This window comes from Somniosus microcephalus, chromosome 2 (genome assembly GCF_052327205.1).
Source record: "Somniosus microcephalus isolate GS21.2 chromosome 2, FLI_Smic_1.0, whole genome shotgun sequence".
NCBI lineage: Eukaryota > Metazoa > Chordata > Chondrichthyes > Squaliformes > Somniosidae > Somniosus > Somniosus microcephalus.
Genome location: NC_140988.1, coordinates 344,094,561 through 344,107,576, shown reverse-complemented (window position 1 = coordinate 344,107,576; position 13,016 = coordinate 344,094,561). Strand labels below are relative to the sequence as shown.

General features: G+C 44.2%; 1 protein-coding gene across 15 annotated transcripts in view; it reads right to left on the bottom strand.

The window, feature by feature from the left end:
* Positions 1–8,503: 8,503 nt before the first annotated feature.
* ctbp1 (C-terminal binding protein 1) overlaps positions 8,504–13,016 on the bottom strand; it is a 346,678-nt gene continuing 342,165 nt past the window's right edge. For all 15 annotated transcript variants that reach the window (XM_085975466.1, XM_085975465.1, XM_085975461.1 and 12 more), the window contains one exon: positions 8,504–12,887. In XM_085975466.1, coding sequence (XP_085831592.1) covers positions 12,704–12,887 — 184 coding nt within the window. In that variant the 3' untranslated portion in view covers positions 8,504–12,703. The remainder of the gene's footprint in view (positions 12,888–13,016) is intronic.

Sequence of the window (13,016 nt, the reverse complement as noted above, 5' to 3'; positions counted from 1 at the left end):
TCCTCCAGCCCTACAACCCTCCAAGAACTCTGAGCTCCTCCAACTCTGGCCTCTTACACATTCCCCATTCTCTTCATCTCACCAGTGGTGGCCGTGCCTTCAGCCATTTAGGCCCTAACCTCTGGAATCCCCCCCCCCCCCATAACCTCTCTGCTTTTCCACCTCACTTTCTCCCCCAAGACCCTCCTTAAAACTCATCTCTGACCAAGCCTCGAGTCTCCCCCCCCCCTAAAATCTCCTTCTTTGGCTTGGTGTCACTATGCATCTGTGAAGCGCCTTGTGACTTTTTTTCGATATTAAAGGCGTTATATAAATGCAAGTTGTTGTTCAGGTGAAGTAGCTTTAAAGGGCGGGAATAATTGCATTACAGGTGCAGTAGCATAGTGACTTTTTTACTGGACTAGTAATCCAGAGGCCTGGACTAATGATCCAGAGATATGAGTTCAAATCCCACGACAGCTGGGGAATTTAAATTCAGTTAATTAAATAAATCTGGAATTTAAAAAAAGCTAGCATCAGTAATAGTAGCCATTAGATTGTTGTAAAAATCCATCTGGTTTACTAATGCCCTTTAGGGAAGGAAAGCTGCTGTCCTTACCCGGTCTGGCCTACATGTGACACCAGACCTTCAGACCCAATGTGGTTGACACTTAACTGCTGTCAAAGTTCGAGCAAGACTCAGACACACAGTAACTGGCAAACCATACTTTTTTAACTTGTCACAAGGGGAGAGCAGTACAATCAAAGGTTGATACTTACAACTCCGACGAAAGCTTACAAGAGGCTCATATTTATACATTGGAGTAAACAAGTTCCAGATAATATGTGGATATTACATCATTGGTTTAGCAACACTAATTTCTCAAAAAACAACTTCCATTAAACAAAGCCTATTCTTTCAATTCCGCTTCTTATCTCTACCAGTCGGACCATCTGAATCACAAGTTCCTGTCTTGTCTTACTGCAGCGTATGCCTTTGAGGTGCCGAATCGCGATTGGATGCCGTACAATAGCTAGTTAACCATATCCTGCAATGATTCAATCTTCCATCTAGCAGTCAAGCCCTCGTGACCTTTATTGTTCTTTAATACTAAACACAGGTCAAAGAGCAGGTGTCCCTCTTCCTTCTTATTGAGTTTGCAAACTGCCAATTCTGCTATGCTTGCATTTTGCGAAGCTGAAGTACCTCTTTGCTCCCTTTCCGAAATGCAATTCATTCCTTATGCGAAGCCATTTTGTTAGCCAGTTCATTGGCCATTTTATTTACACTTCCACACTGCCCTCTGCAGTTCAAGAAGACAGCTCTCCACCACCTTCTCGAGGACAATTAGGGATGAGCAATAAATATTGGCCTTGCCAACGACGCCCACAACCCAACAATGAATACATAATTTTTTTTTTAAAAGATGGAAACAGACATTTAAGGGATCAAGAACGAGGGGCCATAGATACAAGATTAAATGTAAGAGATTTATAACAAAAGTCTGCAGAAATGTTTTCACAGAGAATTGTGAGGCTGTAGAATTCACTTCCAGGTTTAGTGGTTGAAGCAGAAACTATGTTGATATTCAAGTTTAGATTGGATAGGTGGATGAAGAAAAAGGGATTGAAAGGATATGGGAACAAGGTGAGTAAATGTGATCAGAACTATTTGCTCACGTGGAGGATAAACAGACACGGACTGGTTGGGCCAAATGACTCCTTTCCTGTTGTAACTTCTATGTATGTACTTCATTTGACCAAAAAGTACTGCAGTCATAATTTAAAACTTGTGTTCTTTACAACATGACACCGACTAACTGTATTGCAATTTCCTATTCATAGAATCATAGAATGGTTATAGCACAGAAGGCGGCCATTCGGCTCATCGCGCCCGTGGCGACTCTCAGTTAGTCCCACTCCCCTGCCCTTTCCCCGTAGCCCTGCAATTTTTTTTCCTTCAGATACTTATCCAACTCCCTTTTGAAAGATAAGATTGAGTCTGCCTCCACCACCCTTTCAGGCAGTGCATTCCAGAGCCTAACCACTCGCTGTGTAAAAAAGTTTTTTCTTACGTCGCCTTTGATTCTTTTGCCAATCACCTTACATCTGTGTCCTCTGGTTCTCGACCCTTCCGCCAATGGGAACAGTTTCTCTCTATCTACCCTGTCCAGACCCCTCATGATTTTGAACACCTCTATCAAATCTCCTCTGCTCCAAGGAGAACAACCCCAGCTTCTCCATTCTATCAACATAACTCAAGTCCCTCATTCCTGGAATCATTCTTGTAAATTCTCAGTGTTAACTGTGGCTCAGTGGGTAGCACCCTCACCTCTAGAGCCAGAAGGTTGTGGGTTCAAAGTCCCACTCCAGGGACTTGAACACATAAAGCTAAGCTGACACTCCAGTGCAGTGCTGAGGGAGTGCTGCACTGTTGGAGGTGCCGTCTTTTGGATGAATCGTTAAACTGAGGCCCTGACTGCTCTCTCAGATGGACATAAAAGATCCCATGGCACTATTTGGAGAAAGAGCAGGGGAGTTATCCCCGGTGTCCTGGCCAATATTTATCCCTCATTCAACATAACAAAAACAGATTATCTGGTCATTATCACATTGCTGTTTGTGGAAGCTTGCCGTGCGCAAATTGGGTGCTGTGTTTCTCACATTACAAGAGTAATTCCACTTCAAAAATACTTCATTGGCTGTAAAGCACCTCGAGATGGCTGGTGGTCGTGAAAGGCGCTATATAAATGCAAGTCTTTCTTTTCTTTTTAAATCTTTTTTGCACCTTATGGCCTTCACATCCTCCTAAAGTGTGGTGCCCAGAATTGGACACAGTACTCCAGTTGGGGCTGAACCACTGTTTTATACAGGTTCATCATAATTTCCACACTTTTGTACTCTATACCTCTATTCATGAAGCCCAGGATCCCGTAAGCCTTTTTAACTGCTTTCTCAACCTGCCCTGCCACCTTCAATGATTTATGCACACATACCCCCAGGTCTCTGTTCATGCACCCCCTTTAGGATTGTACCCTTTAGTTTATATTGCCTCTCCTCATTCTTCCGACCAAACTGCATCACTTCACAATTTTCTGCGTTAAATTTCATCTGCCACGAGTCTGCCTATTTCACCAGCCTATGTCTTCCTGAAGTCTATCACTATCCTCCTCATTTTGTGTCATCTGCAAATTTTGAAATTGTACCCTGTACACCCACGTCCAAGTCATTAACATACATCAAGAAAAGCAGTGGTCCTAGTACTGACCCCTGGGGAACACCACTGTACACCTTCCTCCAGTTCGAAAAACAACCGTTCACCACTACAGTTTCCTATCACTTAGCCAATTTTGTATCCATGCTGCCACTGTCCCTTTTATTCCGTAGGCTTCAATTGTGCTGGCAAGCCTATTATATGGCACTTTGTCGAACGCCTTTTGGAAATTCATGTACACTACGTCAAGCGCATTACCCTCATCAAAAACTCGATCAAGTTAGTTAAACACAATTTGCCTTTAACAAATCCATGCTGGCTTTCCTTAATTAATCCACCCCTATCCAAGTGACTGTTGATTTTGTCCCCGATTACTGTTTCTAAAAGCTTCCCCACTATCGAGGTTAAACTGACTGGCCTGTAGTTGCTGGGTTTATCTTTACACCCTTTTTTGAACAATGGTGTAACACTTGCAATTCTCCAGTCCTCTGGCACCACCTATCTATGGAGGATTGGAATATTATGGCCAGTACCTCCGCAATTTCCGCCCTCAATATCCTAGGATGCATCTCATCTGCTCCTGGTGATTTATCTACTTTAAGTACAGCCAGCCTTTCTAATACCTCTTCTTTATCAATGTTTATCCTATCAAGTGTCTCTACTGCCTCCTCTTTCACTATGTCTATGGGTATTGTGGACAAATCTCTCCAGTTTTTCATGCCAACAACTAAGTTCAATAGTTGTAAAAACAATGCCAACCCCATCTTGCTCTTGGAATCATAGAATGATACAGCACAGAAAGACGCAATTGGGCCCATCGTGCCTGTCCCAGCTCTTTGAAAGAGCGATCCAATTACTCCCACTCCCCTGCTCTTTCCCATAGCTCTGTAAATTTTTTCCCTTCATGTATATATCCAATTCCCTTTTGAATGTTACGATTGAATTTGTTTCCACCAGCCTTTCAGGCACCGCATTCCAGATCACAACTCGCTGCTTAAAAAAATGTTCCCTCATGTCATCTTTGGTTCTTTTGCCAATCACCTTAAATCTGTGTCCCCTGGTTACTGACCCTTCTGCCACTGGAAACGGTTTCTCCTTATTTACTCGATCGTTCATGATTTTGAACACCTCTATTAAATCTGTTACTCTTCTCTGCTCGAAGGAGAACAACCCCAGCTTCTCCAATCTCTCCACATAACTGAAGTCCCTCATCCCTAGTACCATTCTAGTAAAGCTGCTCGACAACCTCTACAAGGCCTTGACATTCTTCCTAAAGTGTGGCGCCCAGAATTGAACACAATACTCCAGCTGAGGCCTAACCAGTGTTTCATAAATGTTTAGCATAACTTCCATGCTTTTGTTCTCTGTGCCTCTATTAATAAAGCCAAGGATACCATATTCTTTTTTAACAGCCTTCTCAACTTGTCCTGCCACTTTCAAAGATTTATGTACATACACGCCCAGGTATCTCTATTCCTGCACCCCCTTTAAAACTGTACCATTTAGTTCATATTACCTCTCCTCATTCTTCCAACCAAAATGTATCACTTCTGTGTTAAATTTCATCTGCCATGTGTCTGCACATTTCACAAGTCTGCCCATGTCCTCCTGAAGTCTGTTACTGTCCTCCTTATTGTTTACTATATTTCTGAGCTTCATGTCATCTGCAAACTTTAAAATTATGCCCTGTATACCCAAGTCCAGGTCATTGATATGTATCAAAAAGAGCAGTGGTCCCAACACCGACCCCCGGGGAACACCACTGTATACCTCCCTCCTGTCTGGAAAAACCGTTCACCACAACTCTCTGCTCTCTGTCCCTTAACAAATTTTTATTGTCCATGCTGCCACTGTCCCCTTAATCCCACGGGCTTTAATTTTGCTATCAAGTCTATTATGTGGTACTTTGTCAAACACCTTTTGAAAGTCCATGCACTACCCTCATCAACCCTTTGTTACTCCATCAAAGAACTTGATCGAGTTAGTCAATATCGATTTTCCTTTAACAAATCCATGATGACTTTAATTTATTAGCCTATGCTTTTCCAAATGCCAATTAATTTTGTCCCGGATTATTGTCTCTAAAAAGTTCTCCACGTTAGGCTGACGGGCCTGTAGTTACTGGCTTTATCCCCCTCTCCTTTTTTAAACATGGCTGCAACATTTGCAATCCTCCAGTCTTCTGGCCCCATCCCCATATCCAAGGAGGATTGAAAGATTGTGGCCAGAGCCACCGCAATTTCAACCCTTACTTCTCTCAGTAACCTAGGATGCATCCCATCTGGCCCGGGTGATGTTTCTACTTTGAGGACAGCCAACCTTTTAAGTACCTCCTCTTTATCGATCTGTATCCTATCCAATATCGCTACTGCCTCCTCCTTTACTGCTACATTGGTATCATCCTCTTCTCTAGTGAAGGCAGATGCAAAGTACTCTTAATACCTCAGCTATGCCCTCTGCCATCACAAGAATATCTCCTTTTTGGTCCCTAATCTGCCCCTTCTTCTTCTTCTTAGGCAGTCCCTTGGAACCGAGGATGACTTGCTTCCACATTAAAAATGAGCTCGCAGGTGACTGATTAGTCCAATGCGGGACCTACAGTCTCTGTCACAGGTGGGGCAGACGGTGGTTGAAGGGGCGGGTGGGTGGGGTGTTTGGGTTGACGTGCGCTCCTTGCGCTGCCTGCACTTGGCTTCCGCTTGCTCCCAGCGAAGAGACTCGAGGTGTTCGGCGCCTTCCCGGATGCTTCTCCTCCACTTTGTGCGGTCTTGGGCCAGGGATTCCCAGGTGTCAGTGGGGATGTTACACTTTTTCCAAAGGAGGCTTTGAGGGTGTCCTTGAAGCGTTTCCTCTGCCCACCTGGGGCTCTCTTGCCGTGCCGGAGCTCAGAGTAGAGCGCTTGTTTTGGGAGTCTCGTATCGGGCATGCGGGCAATGTGACCCGTCCATCTGAGCTGATTGAGTGTGGTCAGAGCTTCGCTGCTGGAGATGTTGGCCTGAGCAAGAACACCGACATTGGTGCGCCTATCCTGCCAATGGATTTGCAGGATCTTGCGGAGGCAGCGTTGATGGTACCTCTCCAGTGCTTTGAGGTGCCTGCTGTACATGGTCCATGTCTCTGAGGCATACAGGACAGGTATCACTGCTGCCCTGTAGACCATGAGCTTAGTGCCGGGTTTGAGGTCCTGGTCTTCAAACACTCTCTTCCTCAGGTGACCAAAGGCTGCACTGGCACACTGAAGGCGGTGTTGGACTTCGTCGTCGACGTCTGCCCTTTTTGACAGTAGGCTCCCGAGGTATGGAAAGTGGTCCACGTTGTCCAAGGCCTTGTCGTGGATTTTGATAATCGGGGGGCAGCACTGTGTGGCGGGGGCAGGTTGGTAGAGGATCTTTATCTTACGGATGTTTAGTGTAAGGCCTATCCTCTCGTATGCTTCGGTGAAGGTGTTTACGATGGTTTGGAGTTCGACCTCCGAGTGAGCGCAGATGCAAGCATCGTCTGCATACTGTAATTCGATGACAGAGGATGGGACGACCTTGGATCTGGACTGGAGGCAACGGAGGTTGAACAGTTTCCCGTTTGTTCTGTAAATTAGCTCCACTCCAGTGGGGAGCTTACTGAGGGTGAGATGGAGCATTGCAGCAAGGAAGATTGAGAAGAGCATTGCTGCGATGACACAGCCTTGCTTGACTCCAGCTCGTACGTGAATTGGGTCTGTGGTGGAACTGTTGGTCAGGATCACGGCTTGCGTGTCGTGAAGCAGGCGGAGGATAGTGACAAACTTTTGAGGGCAGCCGAATTTGAGGAGGACACTCCATAATCCTTCATGGTTGACAGTGTCAAAGGCCTTTGTGAGATCAAAGAAGGCCATGTACTGCGGTTGGTGCTGTTCCCTGCATTTCTCTTGTAATTGACGTGTGGTGAAGATCATGTCCATTGTGCCTCATAGTGGGCGGAATCCGCATTGCGACTCTGGGAGAAGCTCTTCGGCCACTGGGAGAAGGCGATTGAGGAGGATTCTTGCGATGACTTTCCCTGTGGCAGATAGCAGGGAAACTCCTCTAATTACCGCAATCGGACTTGTCACCTTTCTTGAAGATGGTCACAATTACGGCGTCTGAGATCCCCTGGCATGCTCTCCTCCTTCCAGATAAGAGAAATTAGTTCATGAATTTGCACCAGTAGTGCTTCTCCACTATGCTTTAGTGCCTCGGCGGGGATTCCATCTGCTCCTGAGGCCTTGTTGTTCTTCAGTTGTCGGATGGCCTTTTCAACCTCATGCCGGGCTGGGGTTGTGCCGAGATGGTGGCGGGTAGCATGCTGTGGGATGGAGTTGAGGACACTCGTGTCGAAGACAGAGTCGTGGTTAAGGAGATCGTCGAAGTGCTCCTTCCAGCAGGCACTGACTGCTTCCCTGTCCTTAATGAGTACCTCTCCGTTCTTGGCCCGCAGTGGGGAAGGGCCTTGGGCCGTAGATGGTCTTGACTGCGCTAAAGAATCCACGCACGTCGTGGTTGTCGGCTAGCTGCTGGATCTCCTGCGCTTTCTCTACCCACCATCTGTTCTTTAGGTCACGAGTTTTTTGTTGGACCTCGGCCTTCAGGCTTCTGTAGAGCTGTTTTCTTGCTCTCGAGTTCTGTTGCTGTTTCCACCCTTCCTTTGACTACCTTTTTACTAATTGGTGCCTTGTATTTGATGATTGCAACAACATCACTCACAATATGGCAAAATGGGAATGTGTTGGTGTTCCAATGATTTGTGCTATGGAATAATATGCTAGTTACAGCTGCGATTGCCCACAAAGTGAGTTTATGCCATCCAGGAGACACCCCTGTATACTTCCTCACAGCGAGTCTAAAAGAAGTTGGCAATGCCCATCCTCTACTGTGCAGTTATCAGGCATGGGAAAAACCTTAAGAGGAGAGAAAAACATTTACAAAAATCACAATGTTAATATATACCTAAATATTTGAACCTACCGATACTCATTAGAGATGGTAACACGGATTTCAACTTCTAGGATTTACCTCAACTCACAAGGCAAGTTTGGATGAATAAAGCCCTTTGACGAAGTTAATCGCATGCCTCCAGAATATCTTCCCATTACTTCCTTCTGAACAGACATACAGGACATCCAAAAAGGTCTATAAGTGCAGAATATATGTTTATCATTTTTCATTACTCTGATTTCAAGCCACATTTATACAGTACATATCACTTCTGAAATGGTTAGGGTTTTCACCTGCCCAGTTTCAGACCAGTGAGTAGGTTATGCAGAAATTTCAACAAAAAAAACCATTTAGGAGTCCATTTTTAAAAATGTAAATCTATTTATCTCATGATGTTGCAGTGTTAGTTTATTAAGGTTTTGAACAAAATTTCATCATCAGCGAAGCAAACCTCAGAAAACAAGCTACAAGCCACGACAACTCGCAGTCCGACTGGGAGGAGGGGAGCCGAGAACGGTGGCCAGAGGGTGAGCGGGAGAAGCAGGCCACCACACGTGGAGCCGAGCCGGCAACAGTGAGGAGGCCGCGGTGACGAGGAGGACAGAGCGGCTGAGAGACATCGTGCTCCCACTGCCACCGGATGCCAAAGAATTGACTTTCTGAACACAGCGCTGTAAAAATAGCTGACGTGTCCCTACGGGGAGTAAGCATTCCATTGTACTAGTACATATGGCTAATAAAATTGAATTGAATATGATCCCATCCCCGATCCTCTCCAATCCAATTTTAGATTTGGTTAAACGTGGAAATCCTAGAGGCGGTATCTTCAGATATTACAAATTCAGGTAGATACTTTCTCGCATCAGTCGCTCCCCACGGCCCTATATCTACTTGTGATAGTGTAACCCAGGGATTTAACTTGCAGGAGAAATGCCTTAAATGCGTCCACAAAATGGAGTCAGTAATCAGAATGAATGCGAGGAAAGGAAATGGTTTATGCTAATGAAACTATGAAGGCTTACTCAAACAAAACATTCAATACTGCTGCCTTTAAAATACTGATCGGAAAATCTAGGCTAGAACGTCTAACCTCCGAGTGACCAAATCACACTTAACAAAGTTGGTGAAGCGTAAATAAGCTCTGATCTAACCCAGGGTTGAATTAACAGCAACTTCACTGTAGCATCAGAATAATATTCTATAGTAAATGGTACATTACCTTTTCAAAACAGCATAGTATTTAACTTACTGCAGGCAATATCTTAGAAGGTCTGCCATAGTATTAAGGATGCATTCACATGGAGTTTAGTGTTGGTGCAAAGCAGTTTTGACTTTGTACTGACACTAAACTGGCATCATACAAATCAGGTGTTTAGGCCCAAATTAGCTCTTGGGTGAAATGGAGTGAGACTCCCTCCTCTCGGAGCTTTGTTCCCGTGTCAGGTTGGGTCCTGGATTCAGGCTGCTTTCACACTGCAACTGAAACATCTGTATGATGTGAAAGTAATTCCTACAATTGTAGTGTAAATGCTCCCCAAAACCCAAACAGCTAATGGATAGCGGTGTTCAAAAGCTTAAAGTCCAGAATTGATGCTGTAAACTTGATTGCCAGACTTCATTTCAAAAATCAATTGTTCCACTGAAGTCCACCATCATTGGTAGAGAACGCTTTGAGAATAAACTGAGGAGTAACAGAAATATAACAATTCAATCAAAAGTGCACAATATAACTGGAACCTTTCAGAATTATAGTTTTGTTTAAACAACTCTTCATTAAGTTTGCTTTTAGAAAACATACAAAATACATTATATAAACATCCATACATTTCTTTATTTAAAATGAATTCGATATCATGCTTAAAGCCTCTATAACTTAAGATATTTCATATCTAGATTCTGCCTGAATGACCAGTGTTAAATACCTTTAAAAAAGTTGCAATGATTTAAGTTTGCAAAATTTGTAGGGCTATGGGGAAAGTGCAGGGGAGTGGGACTAATTGCACAGCTCTTTCAAAGAGCCGGCACAGGCACAATGGGCCGAATGGCCTCCTACTGTCCTGCAAGATTCTATGTTGCAAGGCCCTCCAGAAAGACTTGAACTCCAAACAGCCAGGAACACCGCTTAATCATAGTAACACAATATTATTTGTGCATTGCATTCACTCTGTTATACATCGTATCATCTGATCACCAAACTGACCTTCCTGGTGCCCACTAGCTGAATTGTAAATGGTTCCCTCTCCTCAAGCACTGTCCCCCTCGCCTTCAGAGCTGCTGCCATCACCCCCATCATCTGTCCTTGCAGGCTATCACAGTAATCCCATTCTCCCTTTCCTCTCCAAATCCTTGAACGTGTTGTCACCTCAAACAGATTTCCATATTTCCTGCAACTCCATTTTAATCTCTCCAATCAGGTTTCTGCCTGTCCACATCACAAAAACAGCACAAACCAAAGTTATGAATGTGACTGTGGTGCATTATCCCTCCTTGACCTCTCTGCAGCCTTTGACAATTAACCACACCATCCTGCTCTCCTACTATCGTCCACTGTCGAGCTCAAATGGGACTACGCTAGCTTGATTCTACTATACCTATAACTGTAGCCAGAGCATCTCTAGCAATGACTTCTCTTCCCACCCTTGCACGGTCACCTGGGAAATCCCTCAAGGATCCATCCTTCATCCCTTCCTCATGATACCCTTGGGCAACATCATCACCGGCAGGAGGTCACCTTACACATGTACACCGATGACAATCAGCTCTATCTCTCCGCCATCTCTCTTGATCCCTCACCTCCTTTGACCTGTCAAGACTGCTTGTCCAAAACTCGATCTTGAATGAACCACAATTTCCTCCAGCTAAACATTTGGAACACCACAAACCATCATCTTCAGCTCTTACCACAGACTCTACCCCCTCCCCGGTCACTGTCTCTGGCTGAACCAGGCTGTTCAATACTTCTTCCTATATTCTCGCCATCACAAAGACCGTGAAATTCCACCTCTAAGATCTCAACTCATCTGCTGCTGAAGCCCTCATCCAATCCTTTGTCATACTCAATTATTCCAATTGTCTTCTGGCCAGCATCCCATTCTCCACCCTCTGAAAACTCTGCTGCCGTATCATCTCCCAGGCCAAGTCCAATTTACTTATCACCCTTTTCCTACCTGACATACTTTGGTTCATGGTCCCCCAACACTTCAGATTTAAACCTTTTATTCTTGTGTTTACATTCTCCCCATTGCCTCTCCCCTCCCTAACTCTCGACACCTTCTTCAGCGTTGTTAGCACACCTCCGAACTCTCCGTTCCTCCGACTTTGGCCTCGTGCTTCTCCCTGCCTTAGCCCCACCAATGGGGGTTAGGTGTGCCTTCAACTCCCCAAGTTCCACACGCTTCAAATGCCAAACCTCTGCCTCACTTTCCTCCTTTAAAAGCCAACTTAAAACCCATGTCTTTGACCAAGCTTTTAATACCTCCCTTCTTTGTTTGCCATCCATTTTTTCCTTGCCTCTCCTCGAAGCACAGTGTGACATTTTTCTATATTAAAGGCACTATATAAATGCAAGTTATTGTTATTGATACGCTGTATTAGTTTACTTTAAGGTAGAATAAAGCCCAAATTAAGAAATATTTATCCCAAATATCCAATATATACCAAAAGTGGGTACAGGAAAAATAATAGTGTGAAATGACACACAACATTTTCTGTCTTTTTGTTTTATTTCTTTAAAATAATTCATACAAATGGTTACAGTCACAAACATGATTATTTCAACCAAAATATTGCTAGCCTACCACATTAACAGGAATTGATGTAGGCAAAGAAATGCTGCTACTTTCCAGTAGTCTAGTGCCTGTACGCATACCACCAATGATATACATTTAAACTGGTGACAGTAAGCATAGTGCTGCTTCGTATGAAACTTTGTTTTCAAAATCTCTTTGCAACATTCTCCTCAGCCCCCAGAAAAATAATGGGAATTCATGCTGAAAAGAAAATGAATCAAGAAGAGAGTGTTGATTTTACTAGCTGATACTAAAAAAAAAGACAAGCAGTTACAAAACAATGCACTGCATGGCATGTAACACAAAATAGGTGGGAATTTACCTTTGTTTCCTGAGACGTCTGAAAACTGCCTCTTTTTGGGCGTGAATTTAATGTATAAAAGAAAGATTGTTTTCTTTTCAAAAAATCAGTTTTACTGAATATCTCCCTTGGTTTCTGTTTCACAGCTAAGCGAACAAACCCTTAAGTTCTAAAACTGTACACAGACATAGTACATTCATGATAGAATTAACTACTAGAACTTTTCTTGCTCACAGGGAACCCATATGACACAGAAACAGTTAATCAGTCCACTGGACAGGGGCAAGCTACAATTTAACGGAGGAACAAATTTATCAAATTTCTTCTTCTCTCCCACATCTTTATCTGAAGTTGGACCAGTTTCTAAGCTCAGTTATTTCCATAGTCCATTGTTCACCATTATTCAACAAGCAGGTGTTTCCTGAACTTCTCTGATGGTGAAGGTCTCGGGTCAGGAATGCAGTCCATCTGGCTACAATTGGTCACCTGTGTGATCTCTGTCAGACTCCGGTTTGACTGTTTGCCCCGGGGAAGGGGCGTGTGGTGGGTGGGCGACTGTGGAGAGGCTGTGCGACAACTGCACAGCACTGGGAACTATTCCTTCTACTGCTGGTGGCATTCCAGTGGGAGGCACCCCGACAACACCTGGTGGATACCTGGGGGAGGGAGACAAAAAAAAACAATGGGTTAGAGTTACTGTCCTTCTCAACGACACATTAAGATGCAAATAAACTAGAAGACATGAGTACAGAAACAGGCAAGCCTCACAAATAAACCAGTAGAAA